The following is a 21893-nucleotide window of genomic DNA, read 5'->3' as shown; positions in this document are numbered from 1 at the left end:
GTGGCCAGATCTCAGCTCACTGCAAGCTCCGCCTCCCGGGTTTACACCATTCTCCTGCCTCAGCCTCCGGAGTAGCTGGGACTACAGGCGCCCACCACCTTGCCCGGCTAGTTTTTTTTTGTATTTTTTTAGTAGAGACTGGGTTTCACCTTGTTAGCCAGGATGGTCTCGATCTCCTGACCTCATGATCCGCCCGCCTCGGCCTCCCAAAGTGCTGGGATTACAGGTTTGAGCCACCACGCCTGGCCTTCCTCCCCTCCCCTCCCCTCCCCTCTCCTTCCCTCTCCTCTCCTTTCCTCTCTCCTCTCTCCTCTCCTTTCCTTTCCTTTGACAGAATCTTGCTGTCACCCAGGCTGGAATGCAATGGCTTGATCTCAGCTCACTGCAACCTCTGCCTCCTGAGTTTAGGCGATTCTCTTGCCTCAGCCTCCCAAGTAGCTGGGACTACAGACGCATGCTACCACACTCGGCTAATTTTTTGTATTTTTAGTACAGACGGGGTTTCACCGTGTTAGCCAGGATGGCTTCAATCTCCTGACCTCTTGATCCGCCCACCTCGGCTTCCCAAAGTGCAGGGATTACAGGCATGAGCCACTGCAGCCATCCTTCTGTGTGTACGTTATGTTTCAAAACAAAGTTTAAAAAAGGGAACTGCTCTGGTTGAAGCCCTGGGAGGGGCAGGGAGAGGGAAGGCAAGGAGCCCATCCACAGCTCTGCTCTTCTCCTGCAGGCAGCCCTTGAGGACTCCTTAGAGTATTAGCCTGAAATCCTTCATCTGTCCCAACAGAGCTCTGAGAAGGTCAGTAACTTGCCCAAGGTTCTGCAGAGCCAGCACTAGAACCCAGGTCTCCTGACTCCCAGGCCAGGGCCCTGGAGGCTAGTCCTTTCCTGAAGGGCTGGTGTCACGAGTAAGGACAAGGGGTGGCTAGGCAGCCTCCTCCCGGATCTCAGCTCCCTTAACTTGGGTCTTGGGAGGAGGGCCAAGACTCTGGTATGAATGATGCTTTTCTCATCCTGGAGCAACTTCCTTTCTGGGAACTGGGTGTCTCCTTCTGGGCAAAGACAATAAAATTCATCCAAAGGGCCAGAGGAGCAGGGTTCCTCCGGCCCCCACCCAGATGGGCATCACGTGGCTCTCAAGTTAGCAGTCCAGGAAAATTCCAGCCCTTGCATACTTGGCCTCACACAACCATCTGCTCACTCACCTTGGCACACTCAGCCCCCCAACCCACCTTCAACATTGACCACTGCACACTCCCTGGCGCGCTCTTCTCACCCTCAGCTTCTACTACCTCTCCCTGGGCAATATTGCCAGCCTTTCCCTAATTCCAGAGCTGCAGCCCTGCCCTGCCACTCACCTCAAACCTGCCATGTCCCTGGGGCTACTGAAATTCCAGGCAGTGGGTGAAGAGGACGAGGAGGATGAGGAGGGGGAGAGCCTGAACTCTGTGAAGGCACTGACAGCCAAGCTACAGCTGCAGACTCGGCGGCCCTCATATCTGGAGTGGACAGCCCAGGTCCAGAGCCAGGCCTGGCGCAGGGCCCAAGCCAAACCTGGACCAGGGGGACCTGGGGACATCTGTGGTTTCGACTCAATGGACTCCGCCCTTGAGTGGCTCCGACAGGAGCTGGTGAGTCTGGTGGGGTGGGCAGCTTTGCACAGGGCCTCAGGCTGGTCCTCCTCAGGGCCCAAGACCACAGGCATGGGGCAGTTACTGGAGGCAACTCCGATGTCCTGGGCTGAGGAGCTGGGAATGGACTTGTCCAGTGTTGTATTCGGGGAGTCTTACTGAAGAAGGACTCCATCCAATGTACTGACCTTGTGCTTCTATTGCTTAGGGGACAGAACACTGGCGTTGGGGAGTGTGGGGCACCATTATAAATAGGGAAAGACACAGCTTCCCCTACTCTGGGACTTTCTATGGCCCAAAGATACAGCGAAGTACAAAAGGAGGCACTGGCCATGCTGCAGGCAGATTCTGAAGAGATGAAGTTTCAGTAGGTGGCTCCCAACTCAACATATGCAGATATAAAGATACCCAGCTGGGCTCCAACGCAGAGATTCCGCTTAGTTGATCTGGGATGGGGTCCAGGCAGTTGGATTTGTTGAATAATAACTCCTGGCTGGGCGTGGTGGCTCACGCCTGTGATCCCAGCACTTTGGGAGGCCGAGGCGGGCGGATCATGATGAGGTCAGGAGATTGAGACTATCCTGGCTAACAAGGTGAAACCCCGTCTCTACCAAAAATACAAAAAATTAGCCAGGCGTGGTGGCGGGCACCTGTAGTGACAGCTACTTGGGAGGCTGAGGCAGGAGAATGGCGTGAACCCGGGAGGGAGTTTGCAGTGAGCCGAGATCGTGCCACTGCACTCCAGCCTGGGCGACAGAGCGAGACTCCGTCTCCAACAAATAAACAAACAAACAAAGACTCCTTAGCTAGGTTTGAGAACCACCAGGTGGAGCCAGATTGGGAGATGGAGAGAGATCAAGCTGAGGTGAGAGGGGGCTGGGGAGGACACAGCCAGTGCAAAGGCCCGGCGTTGCCAGGAAGGGAGAAAGGGAGAGCGACCGAGGGCCTGTCCGGCAGGCTCACGTCCCCTCTCGGCCGCAGCGGGAGATGCAGGCGCAGGACCGGCAGTTGGCAGGGCAGCTGCTGCGGCTGCGGGCCCAGCTCCACCGGTTGAAGATGGACCAAGCCTGTCACCTGCACCAGGAGCTGCTGGATGAGGCCGAGCTGGAGCTGGAGCTGGAGCCCGGGGCCGGCCTGGCCCTGGCCCCGCTGCTGCGGCACCTGGGCCTCACGCGCATGAACATCAGCGCCCGGCGCTTCACCCTCTGCTGAGGAACACCTTTGCCTCCCTGACTCCCCGCCCCCTCTCCCAATGCTGCTTCCCCTGCCTGTCTGGGAAGAGGAAAGGGAGGGGTGCCCCAGAGGCACCAGCTCCTGAAGGGGGAGGAGGAACATTCAGGTTTCTGAGAGCTGAATTCCAAGAGTGCAAAACCCCAGCATCCTGTTTCCTCTGCTGCCCCAGCTGGGAGGGGGAGGAGGAGGATCTCACACCCTCAAACTCCTCAATAAACGCCCTCTCTGGTTCCCATCAAGGTCTCTTGCAGTCGTTTATTCAGGCCCAAGGCCGTTATCTGAATGTCGCCTGTCTCTGGGACCACCCTAGTTCACTGCAGGCCCATGGGAGGTGACTTAGGTAAATTGGGCTGCTGAAGAATACAGAATCTGGGAGACATAGGTTCAAAGCCAGCTACCCCATTTATTTCTTTTTGTTGTTATTTCTTCTCCTTCTTCTTCTTTGAGACGGAGTCTTGCTCTGTCACCCAGGCTGGAGTGCAGTAGTGCGATCTCGGGTCACTGCAACCTCTGCCTCCCGGGATCAAGTGATTCTCCTGCCTCAGCCTCCCAAGTAGCTGGGATTACAGGCAGCCACCACCACACCTGGCTAATTTCATTTTCTTTTCTTTCTTTTCTCTTCTTTCTTTTCCTTCTCTTCTCTTCTCTTCTCTTCTCTCATCTTATCTTCTCTTTTCCTTTCTTGAGATGCAATTTCACTCTTTCACCCAGGCTGGAGCACAGTGGCGCGATCTTGGCTCACGGCAACCTCCGCCTTCCGATTTCAAGCAATTCTCCTGCCTCAGCCTCCTGAGTAGCTGGGATTATAGGCACCCGCCACCATGCCTGGCTAATTTTTGTATTTTTAATAGAGACAGGGTTTCGCCATGTTGGCCAGGCTGGTCTCGAACTCCTGACCTCAAGTGATCCACCTGCCTGGGCCTCCCAAAGTGCTAGGATTACAGGCCTGAGCCACCGTTTATTTCTATTAGACCCTGAGGAGCTCCCTTAACCCCTGAGTCTGTTTCCTCACCTCCACAATGGAGGTGCTGATTCTCACTCCACAGGCAGTGGATGTGCCTTAAGGGAAATAGTGCACAGTGAGCACTCAGTGAATGTGAACTATTACTCCCAGCTGCTGTCTTTCTACTCTGTGCTGAGACCGGGAGACGGACTGTGAAGTGTTCAGGCTTACATTGCAACGGAGTCTGGGCCCTGCACCTGGAGCTCCAACTCTAGGCTCTGTGTCACTGTGAAGGTTTTTCAACTTTGTCTCTCTCAGCCTTTGTTTCTGTGTTACCCTCTTTGTCTGACTTTCCAACTCAGGCTTCCTCTTCCCCCCACCCATTTCCTGCCCCCCTTCTCTCCGCAGCTGAGGTGCACACAGCATCGCTTCCACCTCACAAACCCCAACAATGCTCTGTGGGTTCCCCTCCCCCAACCAGCTCACTCAGGCAGTGACGCATGTGCACTTTCCTCCTGCGGGGGTCAAGGCCGGGTTCTTGGACCTGATGCGGCCACCTGGCGTTCCTCATATCACTGGTGACCTGGCCCTCAGCTAATGATGGGCGCCCCCTCAGCCTGGCCCCAGGGGAAATGGAAATTCTTTGCCTGCCTGCTGCTCGTGAGGATCTTCTTGCCTCCTGCTTATAATAGAAAGTCCTGACTGTCTGTGGCCTGCACCTGGGGGCCTGAGCGGCCCTGTTTGCTCTGTCATCCACCTGTTGCAGGAGATAGTGCCAAGCCCTCCACCTCTGCCAGGGGCTGTGACCTTGCCTCTACCTGAATTCAAAGTGTTGCCCTACTCTACGACCATGATTAGTGGGTGTTGTCCTGGCCTCTGCCTACAGCAGGGGCCGTTACGATGCCCTCTTGAAGACATGAGGTTGTCCTGTCTGCCTCCTGAAACAGGCTGTTTTCCAGCATTCTGTCTGTAAGAGGGATGGCAGCCTACCACTCACCTACCCTTGACTATAATACAGCCACTGTCCCATGCTCCGAGATGACGTGGGAATTGTTCTCTTGGCCTGACCTGACTGTAACATGCGTGGTCTGCTCACCAGCTATTTAACAGGGATATTGTCCTCTCCTCTGACTCTGAATGATGCTACCTTTGCTGCCAGACAGAAACAAAAGGGTCTCTCAGCTGCAACGGTGGTGCTGCGGTGCTGCTTGCCTCTCACCGTAAGCTGAGTGTGTGTCTGCTTGCCCCCTGCTCCCTGGGCCCAAAGGCTGCCCTTGAATCTCTTGCCCAGATGCACCCTGGAGGGCAGAAGGGAGGGTCTATCAGACTTTAAACCTCCCAGTGTCACCCCGGGACAGTAGGGGAAGTAGGGCCTGGCCTGGAGATGTAGGGGACCCCCAGGGGCTGAGAGGCAGGGGTCTATGGTGGCAGGAAGCTTAGGGTGCTAGAGGGTTGTGGTTGGGCTGCTGGGGCCCGGTTGGCTGCGGAGCCCTCAGGAGGAGGCAGGAAGTCAGGGTGGGACGTGGGCGCGGGGAGACAGGTGGTGGCTACGACAGTGAAGGGAGCTGAGACTGTCCAGGCAGCCAACTTAGGCCAGGAGGACCATGTGAATGGGACCAGAGGGCTCCCGGGCTGGGCAGGTAAGGAGCGCTGGTACTGGGGGCGCAGGTACTAGGGTGAGAGGCCTGATAGCAGACGGCTGCGGTTATGCGGGCCCAGGCTCCCTAGGGACACAGCAGCCCTTTGTGGCTGGGGGGAGAAGATCCTCGCTCAAGGTCAGGTGGGAGGCAGGCAGTGTCGCTGGGTTGCCTCTTTCCTGCGAAGCTGGTGGCGCTTGCCTCTGTCGTGCTGTCCACCAGCAGCCGCGCCTCACTGGGACCATGTTTCCTGGAGACCAGGCACATGGACAGTCAGGTGTTAAAAAGGCTTCCAGAAACCACCAAATCCAGTCCCTCATGCCATGAGGATGAGGCTCCTGAGGCCCAGAGATAACAAGGTACTCACTGCCCATGGTTTCTCAGCAAGGCAGTGGCAGGGCTGGGCCTCAGGAGAGAGTGATGGCCGAGGCTGTGACCACCCCGCCTGGAGCAGGGTGATGGACAGGTTGGACTCAGAGGACCCAGGAATCCTTCTGGTTTCTGGGACAGACCCCAGTGACAAGAATCTCCTGAGAGAGAGAGAGAGAGATCACCCAGGGCATCCGGATGGACATGCGAGGAGTGATTTTATCCTCAGCGATCGAGGGAAGAGTCTCCTGATGGGCGTGGACTAATATGTGTGGGGGTGTCCATCATCCGGGATGGAGCTTCAGGGTGGATGGACATATCTGATCTGAGTCTGGGAGGTTGGAAGTGAAAGAGAATGATGGGAGAAAGGAAGAGGAAGTACTATTTTTATCCCAGACAGGGGTGCAGTTGGCCCTGGGTGAGGAAGCACTGAACTCCCATCTGGAAAGTCACCATTCCTGCCCCTGCCAAGCGTCACAGCAGGATGTCCTCCCCCTCGCCCCTGGCTCCCTCCGGCTTCAGCCCTGCCTGTGTAGGGCCAGTTGGTTTTGCTGATTCCTGCTTCAAACCCCAGGGAGGTGGAGAGAGATTGGGGAGGCATAGTTGCTACCTGCTCACTTCCTCACTTTTTAACTCTGAGCCTTAATTTTTTGGGGGAGTCCCCACTCAGCCAGATTTCCAGGTTTCCCCTGCTTCATTGGAGTTTTTCTTGACACACACTTTCCGCCTAGTCAGCAGGTCCCAGCCTTTCTCCTGTGTACAGCTTCGAGTCCTGTCGTCTCTTGTGGGGCTGGGGAACATGGTGGCTCTCCCCGCGCTTCAGGGAGGGTCATTCACCCTGGACAGGCATGAGCAGTTCCTTCCACCCAGCCCTATGACAGATGAATCAAACAGGATCCCTTGCTCTTGGGCCCCAGGAACAGAGGCTCTTCTCAAAGAGAGAAGGTCAAGTGGACAGGGGCCGACAACAGGCTGAGGGGTGGTTCAGAGGAGGGGAGAAGGCATTTCTTAAGATCTGGAAAGCTTCCTGCCAGAGTCAAGACAGTTCTGAGAAGGAGAAAGACCCATTTTTGAGAGTGCCTAGGATGTGAAGCCAAGGTCACTATCCCTGGATTCTGTTCCTTGGGTACCACGAGGCCAGAGACCTCAGAGCAAGACCAAAGGCAAGAGAGCCCACAGATGTGGTGTGGGGCAGAGAACATGCATTTCAGAGACAGGCCGACCCAGTCACAATTCCGCTCTACCATGTCCTTGAGCAAGTGGCTTCATCTCTCTCTGAACTTCAGTTTACTTACCTGTAAAGAGGCAATAATCAACCTGGGCGCAGTGGCTCACACCTGTAATCCCAGCACTTTGGGAGGCTGAGGTGGGCAGATCACTTGAGGCCAGGAGCTTGAGACCAGGCTGGCCAACATGGTGAAACCCTGTCTTCACTAAAAATGCAAAATTAGCCGGGTGTGGTGGCAGGTGCCTGTAATCCCAGCTACTCAGAGGGCTGAGGCAGAATCGCTTCAACCCGGGAGGTGCAGGTTGTAGTGAGCAGAGATCAAGTAATTGCACTCCAGCCTAGGCAACAGATGGAAACTCCATCTCAAACAAAAATGCCTCCCAGGTTCAAGCGATTCTCCTGCCTCAGCCTCCCAAGTGCGAGGATTACAGGTGCGCCACCACACCCAGCTAATTTTTGCATTTTTAGTAGAGATGGGGTTTCACCATATTGGCCAGGATGGTTTCAATCTCCTGACCTTGTGATCCACCCACCTCAGCCTCCCAAAGTGCTGGGATTACAAGCGTGAGCCACTGTACCTGGCCGGCACGTAGTAGGTATTTAAGGGAGGTGAGGCACTCCCTCCCCCTGCAAATGATGCACCAAAAGGAGGGCTGTCCACACCCAAATTATGCCCACTCAGCAGCTTGGCAGGCCAGTGAACCACACATTCCCTCACATTTGTGGTGTGGCTTTGCAAATCAGCCTGTTTCCTATGTATAGTGTGAGGGGTGTGAGAATTCAAGCAGGCTGGACTCTGAGCAGGGCCATGGGATCTACTTTAGAAGAGGGTCTCTCACACAGCCACACACAGACACACACACACACGAGCCAAAACACCATACATATCATAGGAAAATGTATGTGTACAGATGTGTTCAGAGGCAGGGCAGGGACTACACATAAAACAAAAACTATATCCTGTAACTCCAGACACACACCCGAGCTGATGGCTTCAAGGCCAAGCTCAATTCAGTGAAAGTAATTATCAGTGGGGTGGGTTGGGGTGGGGGGTGAGGAGCAGGTGGGACCAAGGTACCATCCAGTAATGTGGCCTCTTAACAATCAACCTCAGTTTTGATTTTAAAGTATCTGGAGCTAGGGGTTCGAGGCTGCAGTGAGCTATGATCGCTCCACTGCACTCTGGCCTGGGTGACACAGCTAGATTCTATCTCTAAAAAATAAATATGGCAGGGCACAGTGGCTTATGCCTGTAATCCCAGCACTTTTGGAGGCCAAAGTGGGTGGATCACCTGAGGTCAGGAGTTCAAAACCAGCCTGGCCATCATGGTAAATCCCTGTCTCTGCTAAAAATACAAAAAATTAGCCAGGCATGGTGGCACATGCCTATAATTCCAGCTACTCAGGAGGCTGGCAGGAGAATCGCTTGAGCCCAGGAGGCGGAGGTTGCAGTGAGCTGATTGCACCATTGCACTCCAGCCTGGGCGACAAGAGTAAGTCTCCGTGTCAAAATACATACATACATACATACATACATACATACATACATAACGTATCTGGAACTCCTTTTCCAACTGTTGTACTAAAGGACACTAGTTGCATTAGGTACCTGGAAAGGAGAGGGCTCTGAGGCCAACTCAACATGGCTTCAGCTACAAGCTCTGGCCCATCATAATCACGATCACATCACAACCAATGTTAGCTTGTTAAAGCTCCAAAAGTCTTCCCGAGAAGAAGCCTGATTCACTTTGTCTAAACCAGTGTTTCCCGAACTTCCTGGGTCATAAACCTTTTTGTCCTGTGTCACGTATTTTGATCACCTATGTTGATGCCTTTTGACACAAGGAGAGGAGTGGGAGGGCAGGGTGGGCTGTGCAGAGACACTCACATGATTGTGTCTCATGGTAGAGTTTATGTCTTGGCAGTAGTTTTGTTGTTTTTGTTTTTCTCTCTTTTTTTTTTTTTTTGAGACAAGGTCTTACTCTGTTGCCCAGGCTGGAGTGCAGTGGCACAATCTTGGTTCACTGCAACCTCCGCCTCCCAGGTTCCAGCGATTCTCCTGCCTCAGCTTCCCTAGTAGCTGGGATTACAGGCGTGTGCCACCACGCCTGGCTAGGTTTTTTTGTTGTTGTTGTTTGTTTGTTTGTTTGTTTTTTGAGATGGAGTTTCACTCTTGTTGCCCAGGCTGGAGTGCAGTGGCGCGATCTTGGCTCCCTGCAACTTTGCCTCTCAGGTTCAAGTAATTTTTCTGCCTCAGCCTCCCGAGTAGCTGGGATTACAGGCATGGACCACCATGCCCGGCTAATTTTGTGTTTTTAGTAAAGATGGAGTTTCTCCATGTTGGTCAGGCTGGTCTCAAACTCCTGACCTCAGGTGATCCGCCTGCCTCAGCCTCCCAAAGTGCTGGGATTACAGGCATGAGCCACCTCGCCCAGCTGTTTTTGTTTTCTTATTACAAAAGTAGCACATTGCTGTTTTAAAAACACTCAAACAGGCCAGGCACAGTGGCTCACACCTGTAATCCTAGCACTCTGGGGGGCCGTGATGGGAGGATCACGTGGGCCTGGGAGTTTGAGACCCACCTGGGCAACATAGTGAGACCCCATCTCTATTTAATTATTGAAAAAAAAAGTAAGATTTAAAACTCAAACAGTACAGAGGCATATAAAGAAATACAAGAAATGCAGCCTCCTCCAATCCCACTTCTGGGATATGCCCATCGTGAACAATTTGGTGTGTGTCCTTCCAGATTTTCCTATGTATGGCTGCTGAAAAACATGGAGGTTGAGTCTAGTCTCTGCAGGCTGGCAGACCAGGACTCACTTCACAACTCCACTGTTCATTTGTTTGTTATGAGGCCTCAGACAAATCATTTTACCTGGTTTGGGCCTCAGTCTTTGCCTCTGTAGAATGGGGATAATAATAGCACTTCATAGGATTATTATGAGAATTACATGAAATAATGCAAATAAAGGCTTAGCACAGAGCTTATTTAAAAGAATCCCCTGTATACATATGTCAATGCAAATAGGCATATACTCTGCATTCTGTTCTGCAACTTGCTTGCCATGGGGTATGTGGGATGTCTTTTCATGTCAATATGTAGAGCTCTGCCTCATCCTTTTAACTGTTTCACTAAACTTTAGCTTGGTAAATGGTTACTGGCAGTGATTTTGAAATGTTACTTCCTGGCAAGTGTTGCTGTCGCATGCGGCCATGTTGTTGGTAGTCTCAGATATTATTGATCAGTAAGCTAACTACAAGCCTTACAGCCTCCTGTGAAAATGAAGTGACCCACCAGAGGGACACCCACCTCTGTCACAGAGGGCAGGGCCAAATGCATGGGACGCTCTCTGCTCACCTCTGCGTCCTCAGCACTAGGTCAGAATCTGGCACGTAGGAGGTATCTATTAAATTTTTTTTTTTAGAGACAATGTCTCACTCTGTTGCCCAGGTTGGGGCACTGTAATTTCACACAGCTGGGCTTGAGTGGTTCTCCCACCTCAGCTTCCTGAGTAGCCTAGGACTACAGATGTGTATTACCATGCCCAGGTAATTATAAAATAATTCTTGGCCAGGCACACCTATAATCCCAATACTTTGGGAGGCTGAGGCAGGAAGATCTCTTGAGACTAGGCATTCAAGACTAGCCTGGGCAACATAGCAACACTCCGTCTCTATTAAAACATAATAATAATAATACATTTCATTTATTTATTTATTTATAGATGGAGTCTTGCTCTGTCGCCCAGGCTGGAGAGCAGTGGTGCAATGTCAGCTCACTGCAACCTCTGCCTCCGGGTTCAAGCAATTCTCCTGCCTCAGCTTCCCAAGTAGCTGGGACTACAGGCACATGCCACCACGCCCAGCTAATTTTTCTATTTTTAGTAGAAATGGGGTTTCACCATGTTGTCCAGGCTGGTCTCGAACTCCTGGCCTCAAGTGATCCACCCCTGCTTGACTGCCCAAAGTGCTGGGATTACAGGTGTGAGCCACCATGCCTGGCATAATACCCTTTACATGTAAAATGTAAAATATATTTTTGGCTGGGCCAAAATGTAAAATAAAATTTTGGGAGGCTGAGGCGGGTGGATCATCTGAGGTCAGGAGTTCGAAACCAGCCTGGCCAATATGGTGAAACCCTATCTCTACTAAAAATACGAAAAATTAGCCAGGCATAGTGGCAAGTGCCTGTAATCCCAGCTACTCGGGAGGTTGAGGCAGGAGAATCGTTTGAACCCAGGAGGTAGAGGTTGCAATGAACCGAGATCGTGCCATTGTACTCCAGCCTGGGCAACAAGAGTGAAACTCCATCTTTAAAAAAAAAAAAAAAAAAGTGTGTGTGGAGATAAGGTCTCACTATTTCCCCCAGGCTGCACTCACACTATGTATGGTCTCAAGCAATCCTCCCACTTCACCCATTACGTTTTTGTCAATAGGCCAGCTCCTTTAATCCACAAGCAGCAGCCTAAGCTCAAAGTTCTCTCTTGCAGTGCAGCATTTCCTAAAATATGACCTCAGGTGTGTGAGTGATTTTAGGGGATAATGGATGAACATTTACGAATGTTCATTTTTTTTAGTGTGCGCTGTTGTTTCACTTCCATTTATGTCTCATGATTCTGGTTTTCCATTTATGGTAGTAAAGTTTCCATTTTAGGTATATATATCAAAGATGAAAAGGTAGCCCGTGGAAGTGCCAAAAATCATGAAGGAAAATGAAAATGATCAATCATTTTAGCCTGAAAGATGTTTAAGGCCAGTGTCTATGTAGCAAGCACTATGTTAAAAATTTTATTTTATGAGATCATCTATATATCACGTATAATGCTCACCACAGCCAGCCTTAGATGCAAGTCTTATTTTTGTCATCGTTTTGCTGATGAAGGAACTGAGGGAAGTACAGAGGTTTAGCAACCTGCCCAACAGCCTTCTGCCAGTAAGTCTTGTTTTTTTTGTTTTTTTTTTGTTTTGTTTTTGAGATAAGGTCTCGCTCTGTCACCTAGGCTGGAGGGTAGTGGCTCAATCTTGGCTAACCAATCTTAGCTTGTGCTTGGGACCACAAGCATGGGACATCAAGTCTGGTTAATTTTTGTATTTATTTTTGTACCGATGGGGTTTTGCCATGTTGCCCAGGCTGGTCTCAAACTCCTGGGCTCAAGTATCTGTCTGCCCACCTCAGCCTCCCAAAGTGCTGGGATTATAGGCATGAACCACCACGCCTGGTGCCCTTCTGCCAGCAAGTGATTGGGAGAACCTGGGATTGAACTTGGGTTGCCATGGCATGGACATGGTGAACTGAGCTTCCATAACTGCCAGACTCCCAGAAACTTTCATAAAGCAGTGTGGATTGCCAAGCTGTAAGTAAGGCTCCATCCTAATAAAACTCCCATGGTGCAAGAAGCACACCAAGGTACCTAAGGGAGGGGACTCAGTAAAAGGGATTGTCAGGTACATTCATGTTACTAGTTGGGGGACTTCTACTAAAATACCAATTAGAATAATTGCTCTATACCCCTTATTTATAGCGATACTTGACTAGCAGATCAATTCTATGTTCAAGACATAAATACATTTTGTTTGCATATAAAATAAGGCTTTTGTTGTTGTTGTTGTTCTCTGTGTCAAGAAGCTACAGAGTTCATTCAAAAAAGGTATTAAGCCAGGCATGGTGGCTTGCACCCATAATCACAGCATTTTGGGAGGCCAAAGCAAGGGGACTGCTTGAGCCCACGAGTTCAAGACCAGCCTGGGGAACATAGGCAGACTCCACCTTTACAAAAAATAAAAAAATTAAGTGGGTTTGGTGGTGTGTACCTGTGGTCCCAGCTACTCAGGAGGCTGAGGTGGGAGGATCATTTGAGCCCAGGAGGTTGAGGCTGCAGTGAGCCATGATCATGCCGCCACACTCCAGCCTGGGCAATAGAGTGAGATCCCATCTCTAAAAGAAAAAATAAAGAGAGAGAGGAATTAAAGTCAGGTGCAGTGGCTCGTACTCCCAGGTATTCGGGAGGCTGAGATGGGAGGATTGCTTGAGGCCAGAAGTTTCAGGCTGCAGTGAGCTATGATCATGTGCTGAACTACTCCAGCCTGGGTGACAGAGTGAGATGTGAGACTCCATCTCTTAAAAAAAAAAAAAAAAAAAAAAAAAAACAGGCGGGGCGTGGTGGCTCATGCCTATAATCCTAGCACTTTGGGAGGCCGAGGCGGGTGCATCACGAGGTCAGGAGATCGAGACCATCCTGGCTAACACGGTGAAACTCCGTCTCTACCGAAAATACAAAAAATTAGCCGGGCGTGGTGGTGGGTGCCTGTAGTCCCAGCTACTCAGGAGGCAGGAGAATGGTGTGAACCCGGGAGGTGGAGGTTGCAGTGAGCCAAGATCGTGCCACTGCACTCCAGCCTGGGTGACAGAGCGAGACTCCATCTCAAAAACAACAACAACAACAACAACAAAAAACCAGGCCAGGCCCAGTGGCTCATACCTGTAATCCCAGCACTTTGGGAGGCAGAGGCAGGTGGATCACAACATCAGAAGTTCGAGACCAGCCTGGCCAACATAGTGAAACTAAAATTAGTTTCTACTAAAAAAACACATCTCTACTAAAAATACAAAAAATTAGCTGGGCGTGGTGGCGGGTGCCTGTAATCCCAGCTACTTGGGAGGCTGAGGCAGGAGAATCACTTGAACCTGGGAGGTGGAGGTTGCAGTGAGCTGAGATCACGCCACTGCACTCCAGCCTGGGCAACAGTGCGAGACTCCGTCTCAAAAAAAAAAAAAAAGTACAAAACCCAGCCTGCGTGACATGATGAGACCCTGTTCCTACTAAAAATACAAAAATTATCCAGGCGTGGTGTTGTCCACCTATCGTGCCAACTACTCAGGAGGCTGAGGTGGGAGGATCACCTGAGCTTTGGGAGGTAAAGGCTGCAGTGAGCCGTGATTGTGTCACTACACTCCAGTCTGGGCGACAGAGTGAGATACCATCTCAAAAAAAAAAAAGTATTATATATTTTAAAAAATATGAAAAAGGAGGTAGCCCAGGACACATCCCTGATCTACCCACTAGAAATTAATTACTGACGGGGCACAGTAGCCTATGCCTGTAATCCCAGCACTTTAGGGGGCTGAGGCAGTGATTGCTTAAGCTCAGGAGTTTGAGACTAACCTGAGCAACACCGCAAAACCCTGTCTCTACAAAAATTCAAAACATACAAAAATAGTCCCACTCATTCACAGCTTCTCAGGTGATAAAAGAAAAAGAAAAAAAAAAATAGCTGGAGGCTGGGTGCGGTGGCTCATACCACACCCGTAATCCCGCACTTTGGGAGGCCAATGCAGGCAGATCACTTAAGGCCAGGAGTTCTAGACTACCCTGGCCAATATGGTGAAACCCTATCTTTACTAAAAATAAAAACATTAGCTGGATATGGTGGCGGGCGCCTGTAGTCCCAGCTCCTTGGGAGGCTGAGGCAGGAGAATTGCTTGAACCTGGGAGGCAGAGGTTGCAGTGAGCTGAGATCGTGCCACTGCACTACAGCCTGGGTGACAGAGTGAGACTTCATCTCAAAAATAATAATAATAATAATAATAATAATAATAGCCGGGCGTGGTGGCACATGCCTGTAGTCCCAGCTACTCGGGAGGCTGAGGTGGGAGGATCGCTTGATCCTGGGAGGTCGAGGCTTCAGTGAGCTGTGATTGTGCCACTGCACTCCAGTGGCACAGGAGAGCAAGACAGCAAGAGGGAAAGACCCTGTCTCAAAATAAAATAAAATAAAGAAATTATTTACCATTCCTGCTAGCCCTGATTTTTTTTTTTTTTTTTTTTTTTTGAGACGGAGTCTGGCTCTCTCGCCCAGGCTGGAGTGCAGTGGCCGGATCTCAGCTCACTGCAAGCTCCGCCTCCCGGGTTCACGCCATTCTCCTGCCTCCGCCTCCCAAGTAGCTGGGACTAAGGCGCCCGCCTCGTCGCCCGGCTAGTTTTTTGTATTCTTTAGTAGAGACGGGGTTTCACCGTATTAGCCAGGATGGTCTCGATCTTCTGACCTTGTGATCCACCCGTCTCGGCCTCCCAAAGTGCTGGGATTACAGGCTTGAGCCACCGCACCCGGCCAGCCCTGATTCTTGATGTTGCTTGATATTGTGATGAGGGTTCTATGTGGGCATGAATAGCTAAGTCTCTTTATTGAACATGGACAGCTTTGTCATTAATCAAGTCTGGGTCAGGGGCAAAGGCCAAGAAAATGTTGTAAATGATACATTTTTTAAATTTTTATTTTATTTTATTTTATTTTATTTTTTTTTTTTTTGAGACAGAGTCTCGCACTTTTGCCCAGGCTGGAGTGCAGTGGCCGGATCTCAGCTCACTGCAAGCTCCACCTCCCGGGTTTACACCATTCTCCTGCCTCAGCCTCCCGAATAGCTGGGACTACAGGCGCCCACCACCTCGCCCGCTAGTTTTTTGTATTTTTTTAGTAGAGACAGGGTTTCACCATATTAGCCAGGATGGTCTCGATCTCCTGACCTCGTGATCCACCCGTCTCGGCCTCCCAAAGTGCTGGGATTACAGGCTTGAGCCACCGCGCCCGGCTAAAATTTTATTTTTATTTTTGTTTTTTTATTTATTTATTTATTTATTTATTTATTTATTTATTTATTTATTTTGAGATGGAGTCTCACTCTGTAGCCCAGGCTGGAGTGCAGTGGCGCGATCTCGGCTCACTGCAAGTGCTGCCTCCCGGGTTCATGCCATTCTCCTGCCTCAGCCTCCTGAGTAGCAGGGACTACAGGCGCCCACCACCACGCCCGGCTAATTTTTTGTATTTTTAGTAGAGGCGGGGTTTCACCGTGTTAGCCAGGATGGTCTTGATCTCTTGACCTCGTGATCTGCCTGCCTCGGCCTCCCAAAGTGCAGGGATTACAGGCGTGAGCCACCGTGCCCAGCCTTTATTTTATTTTATTTTTGAGAGGGAGTCTCGCTCTGTCACCAGGCTGGAATGCAGTCCCGGGTTTAAGCAGTTCTTCTGCCTCAACCTCCTGAGTAGCTGGGACTACAGGCGCGCACCACCACGTCCAGCTAATTTTTCGTATTTTTAGTAGAGACAGGGTTTCGCCATGTTGGCCAGAATGGTCTCAATCTCTTGACCTCGTGATCCACCTGCCTCAGCCTCCCAAAGTTTTGGGGTTATAGGAGTGAGTCACCGCACCCGGCCTTTTATTTTTATTTTTACAGAGACAAGGTCTCACTATGTTGCCCACGCTGGTCTTGAACTTCTGAGTTCAAGTGATTTTCCCATCTTGGCCCTAGGATTATAAGCGTGAGCCTCCAGGCCTGGCCATTTTAAGTGATTTCTGACAGATTTTGCCACAAGGTGGTCCAGAGTACAACAGTAGAATAGCCTGTTTGTTCTTTTTTCTTTTTTCTTTTTTGTGTTCTATATGTTCAGAGAAACTGAACTATAGAAATGACCCCTGAAGGAAGTACAGTCTTGTCTGCTGTATTTTGCGTTGCTTTGTTTGTTTTGTTTTGTTTGAGACAGGTTCTTGCTGTTTCCCCCAGGCTAGAGTACTGTGGTACGATATTGGCTCACTGCAACCTCAACCTCCTGGGCTCCAGCGATCCTCCTACCTCAACCTCCCGAGTAGCTAGGACTATAGGCGTGCACCACTACACCTGGTTAATTTTTGTATTTTTTTGTAGAGATAGGGTCTCACCATGTTGCCAGGCTGGTCTTGAACTCCTGGCCTTAAGTGATCCTTCCACTTTGGCCTTCCAAAATGTTGAGATTACTGGCTTGAGCCATTACTTCTGACCACCTGCCTGTTCTTGATGTAAAGCATTGGCCTAAAAAACTCAGCCTAGAAGCTGACACATCTTTTGGACAAAATGTTCAATAAATCAATGGGTCTATAGTTGGAGGAGAAAAAATGTTAACTTAAAAAATTTTTAATTTAATTTAATTTTTTCTTTTTTTTGAGACAGGGTCCCCCTGTCGCCCAGACTGGTGTGCAGTGGTATAATCATGGCTCACTTCAGCCTTGACTTCCTGGGCTGAGCGATCCTCCCACTTCAGCCTCTACTAATTCTCAGCACGTTGGGAAGCTAGGACTACAGGCACACGCCATCATGCCATCATGCTTGGCTAATTTTTTTTTTTTTTTTTTTTTTTGAGACAGAGTCTCACTCTGTGGACCAGTCTGGAGTGCAGTGACGTGATCTCCACTCACTGCAACCTCTGCCTCCCCAGTTCAAGAGATTCTCCTGCTGGCCAGGCATGGTGGCTCAAGCCTGTAATCCCAGCACTTTGGGAGGCCAAGGCGGGTGGATCACGAAGTCAGGAGTTTAAGACCAGCCTGGCCAACATAGTGAAACCCCGTCTCTACTAAAAATACAAAAATTAGCTGGGCGTGGTGGCACGCGACTGTAGTCCCAGCTACTTGGGAGGCTGAGGCAGGGTAATCACTTGAACCTGGGAGTTGGAGGTTGTAGTGAGCCGAGATTGTGTCACTGCACTCCAGCCTGGGTGACACAGTGAGACTCTGTCCCCTGTCTCAAAAAAAAAAAAAAAAGGCCGGGCATGGTGGCTCACACTTGTAATCTCAGCACTTTGGAGGCCAAGGTGGGCAGATCACGAGATCAGGAGTTTGAGACCAGTCTGACCAACATGGTGAAACCCTGTCTCTCCTAAAAATACAAAAATTAGCTGGGCTTGGTAGGTGCATGCCTGCAGTCCCAGCTACTCAGGAGGCTGAGGTAGGAGAATCACTTGAATCTGGGAGGCGGAGGTTGCAGTGAACTGAGATCGCGCCCTTGTACTCAAGCCTGGGCGACAGAACTAGACGCCATCAAAAAAAAAAAAAGAGATTCTCCTGCCTCACCCTCCCAAGTAGCTGGGACTACAGTTGTGTGCCACCACACCCCACATCCAGCTAATTTTTGTATTTTTAGTAGAGATAGGGTTTCATTCACTATGTTGGCCAGGCTGGTCTCAAAATCCAGACCTCAAGTGATTCACCTGCCTTGGCCTCCCAAAGTGATGGGGTTACAGGCGTGAGCCACAGCGCCCAGTAGCCGGGCGCCGGCCACTAATTATATAGCTGGGCATGGTCAGGCGCCATGGCTCACACCTGTAATCTCAGCAAGTTGGGAAGCCGAGGCAGGTGAATCACTTGAGGTCTGGATTTCGAGACCAGCCTGGCCAACATGGTGAAACCTCATCTCTACTAAAAATACAAAAATTAGCCAAGTGTGGTGGTGTGTGCCTGTAATCCCAGCTACTTGGGAAGCTGTGGCAGGAGAATCTCTCTCTTTATTTTTTTGATGGCATCTAGTTCTGTCACCCAGGCTTGAGTGCAACGGCGCGATCTCAGTTCACTGCAACCTCTGCCTCCCAGGTTCAAGCAATTCTCCTGCCTCAGCCTCCTGAGTAGCTGGGGTTACAGGCATGCACCTAGTACGCCTGGCTAATTATTGTATTTTTAGTAGAGACGGGTTTTCACCATGTTGGTCAGGCTGGTCTCTCGAACCCCTGGGCTCAAGGAGTCCTACTGCCTCAGCCTCTCAAAGTGCTGGGATTATAGCCGTGAGTCACCACGCCCAGACTCCTTCTGGTCTTAGTTTGACAAAGATTGCTGAGTAGTCAACATGATCTAACCAGGTTAATAAATGAGGTCAATAAAAAGAAAATCAAAATTAAAGCTTAATATAAATTTCTCATTGTCTGAAAGAAAGAAGTGGAAGAAGGAAAAAAAAAAAAACAGATGAAAGGAATCCCCAGGGCTCCCAGAACCAGCAATGAGGGCAGATTCTGGGGTGAATGAAACAGGACATTCTTTTCTCGCAATTTAGGAATCCAAGGTCAGGAGTAAGAATTTCGTAGATTCGAGGCTGCCTCTGACTAGGGCATGTAATATTCTCAGTCAAACTGCAGGCTACCCGTGGTCCACAGAACATTTTGTGACGATTATAAAAAGGCTACCGGCCAGGTCTGGTAGCTCATGCCTGTCATCCCAACACTTTGGGAAGCCGAGGTGGGCAGGTCACTTGAGGTCAGGAGTTTGAGACCAACCTGGCCAACATGGTGAAACCCTGTCTCTAGTAAAAATAATAAAAATTAGTGGGCATGGTTGTGTGCACCTGTAATCTCAGCTACTTGGGAGGCTGAAACAGGAGAATTACTTGATCCAGGACGCGGAGGTTGCAGTCAGCCATGATTGTGCCACTGCATTCCAGCCTGGGGGACAGAGCAAGACTTCGTCTCAAAATAAATAAATAAAATAAAATAAAAATTAGACTGGGCATGGTGGTTCATGCCTGCAATCCCAACACTTTTGGAGTCTGAGGTGGGAGGACTGCTTGAGCCCATGAGTTTGAGACTAGCCTGGGCAACATGATGAAACCTTGTCTCTACAAGAAGGTAAAAATAAAAGGCTGGGCACGGTGGCTCACGCTTGTAATCCCAGCACTTTGGGAGGCCAAAGTGGCAGGTTACTTGAGCCCAGGAATTCAAGACCAGCCTGGTCCACATGGTGAAACCCCATCATTACAAAAACTACAAAAATTAGTCAGGCTTGGTGGCATGGGCCTGCAGTCCCCACTACTCAGGAGGCTGAGGTAAGAGGATCCCTTGAGCCCAGGAGGCAGAGTTTGCAGTGAGCTGAGACAGTGCCACTGCACTGCACTCCAGCCTGGGCGACAGAGCAAGACACTGTTTCAAAAAAAAAAAAAGAAGAAGAAGAAGAAGACCGGAAGGATGGGGATAACACCCACAGATGTATGTCTACATAGGGACAGTTGCTGCTATTCATAGTCTCATTCTGTTATATATCCCTCTGCACACACAGACGCCTGCAGACCCACAGACATGCACCCATAAACACAGTGCTCACTGCATATGGTTTCATATGCACAGACTTGCATTCACCAGTCAGGTAAATACATAACCAGAAACATGCATTCCAGGTAGAGGAAGGATTGTCTTGAAGAGAAAAACCTTTGTTAACAGCACAGTGGTCAAATTTTTGATGGGGAATGGACCCTACCCTGTCAGACCTGCCTTCCTGTCTCACATTTTCCTAGACCTCTCAGCCCTCCCCTCCACCCTTAGACTTCCCAGGGAGTGAAAAGTAGAGGAGAGGATCTTGATAAAGAATGTAGGAGCCAAACCAGGCATGTGCCAGCAATCCCAGCTATCTTGGAGGCTGAGGTGGGAGAAGCACTTTAGCCCAGGAGTTAGAGACCAGCCTGGGCAACATAGTGAGACCTCGCCTAAAAAAAAAAAAAAAGGATGTAAGGTTTTGATTTGAGTTTTGCATCTGCCAGGAACCCTCAGTGTGTTATTGGGACAATCACTTAACCTCTCTTTTTCCCTAGTTTTATTTTTTATTTTATTTTATTTTTTTGAGACAGAGTCTTGCTCTGTCGCCCAGGCTGGAGTGCAGTGGCACAATCTCGGCTCACTGCAACCTCTGCCTCCTGGATTCACGCCATTCTCCTGCCTCAGCCTCCCGAGTAGCTGGGACTATAGGCGCTTGCCACTACGCCCGGCTAATTTTTTGTGTTCTTTTTTTTTTTTTTTTTTTTTTTTTGAGACGGAGTCTTGCTCTGCCACCCAGACTGGAGTGCAGTGGCCGGATCTCAGCTCACTGCAAGCTCCGCCTCCCGGGTTCACGCCATTCTCCTGCCTCAGCCTCCCGAGTAGCTGGGACTACAGGCGCCCGCCTCGTCGCCCGGCTAGTTTTTTGTATTTTTTAGTAGAGACGGGGTTTCACCGTATTAGCCAGGATGGTCTCGATCTCCTGACCTCGTGATTCGCCCATCTCAGCCTCCCAAAGTGCTGGGATTACAGGCTTGAGCCACCGCGCCCGGCCATTTTTTGTGTTCTTTAGTAGAGACGGGGTTTCACTGCATAAGCCGGGGTGGTCTCCATCTCCCGACCTCGTAATCCGCCCACCTCGGCCTCCCATAAGTGCTAGGATTACAGGTGTGAGCCACCACGCCCGGCCTTCCCTAGTTTTAAAATGAGGCTGGTGAACTGTATTAGTGTTTCCTAAACTCTTGTGAAGACAAGATGTCTTTTACCATTTCCTGTTCTACACACCCTCTTCCCCACATGGACCTCATGATTTTAAAGTTTTTACCTACTAAGCTACCTCATTTAGATGCAAATTTTCTTATTTTCAAGTTAAAAAACAATTTGAATAGAGGAAGGGTCACACCACATTGCCCAGGCTGGTCTCAAACTCCTGGGCTCAATCAATCCTCTCTCCTCAGCCTCCCAAAGTGCTGGGATTACAGGTGTGAGTCACTGCACCTGGCCTCAAGTTTAAATTTTAATCAAAGATTTGGCCAGGCACAGTGGCTCAGAGGAAGATTCTGTCTATTTTTTTTTTTTTTGAGATGGTGTCTTGCTCTGTCACCTAGGCTGGAGTGCAATGGCACGATTTTGGCTCACTGCAACCTCCACCTCCCTGGTTCAAGCAATTCTCCTGCCTCAGCCTCTTGAGTAGCTGGGATTATAGGAATACGCCACCACGCCCAGCTAATTTTTGTATTTTTAGTAGAGACGGGGTTTCACCATGTTGGCCAGGCTAGTCTCTAACTCCTGACCTCATGATCCACCCTCCTCAGCCTCCCGAAGTCCTAGGATTACAGGCATGAGCCACCACGCCCGGCCGAGACTCTTTTAAAAAAAGAAAAAAGAAAGAACAAGAATCTAAAGCAAAGGAGGTTAATTACCCAGTCCCATTCTTCCACCTTCCAAAGCAAGAGTTGGTAGGACAGAATGTGCACTGGTGAAAAGGTTTCTAAGCACTAAACTAAGCTAATATTTATGTGAGCTTATGAGAAATG

At 50.0% G+C, this 21893-nt stretch overlaps 2 protein-coding genes across 5 annotated transcripts in view; both read left to right on the top strand.

Annotated features, from left to right (window-relative positions):
• The first annotated feature begins 672 nt into the window (after nucleotides 1–672).
• FAM167B (family with sequence similarity 167 member B) lies at nucleotides 673–3103 on the top strand. Of its 2 annotated transcripts, XM_033227325.1 has the most exons (3): nucleotides 673–799; nucleotides 1333–1631; nucleotides 2613–3103. In XM_033227325.1, exons 2-3 carry the CDS (start codon nucleotides 1371–1373, stop codon nucleotides 2841–2843), a joined length of 492 nt encoding a protein of 163 aa, XP_033083216.1. In that variant the 5' UTR covers nucleotides 673–799; nucleotides 1333–1370; the 3' UTR covers nucleotides 2844–3103. The 2 variants fall into 2 exon arrangements, with proteins under 2 accessions (XP_033083216.1, XP_033083215.1); XM_033227324.1 differs by lacking the exon at nucleotides 673–799 and having other exon boundaries at nucleotides 1128–1631; nucleotides 2613–3099.
• Nucleotides 3104–5297: 2194 nt separating this feature from the next.
• Nucleotides 5298–21893, top strand: part of LCK (LCK proto-oncogene, Src family tyrosine kinase) — a 33279-nt gene continuing 16683 nt past the window's right edge. Inside the window, exon 1 of one of the 3 annotated variants that reach the window (XM_033227296.1) lies at nucleotides 5298–5447. The gene's annotated coding sequence lies outside the window, so the exon portion shown is untranslated. The remainder of the gene's footprint in view (nucleotides 5448–21893) is intronic. The other 2 variants (XM_033227295.1, XM_033227297.1) reach the window with 2 other exon arrangements.

Source organism: Trachypithecus francoisi, unplaced genomic scaffold (assembly GCF_009764315.1).
Source record: "Trachypithecus francoisi isolate TF-2019V2 unplaced genomic scaffold, Tfra_2.0 Lachesis_group12, whole genome shotgun sequence".
Classification (NCBI taxonomy): Eukaryota; Metazoa; Chordata; class Mammalia; order Primates; family Cercopithecidae; genus Trachypithecus; species Trachypithecus francoisi.
The sequence above is the reverse complement of the archived record's forward strand: the minus strand, read 5'-3'. Positions and strand labels throughout refer to the sequence as shown.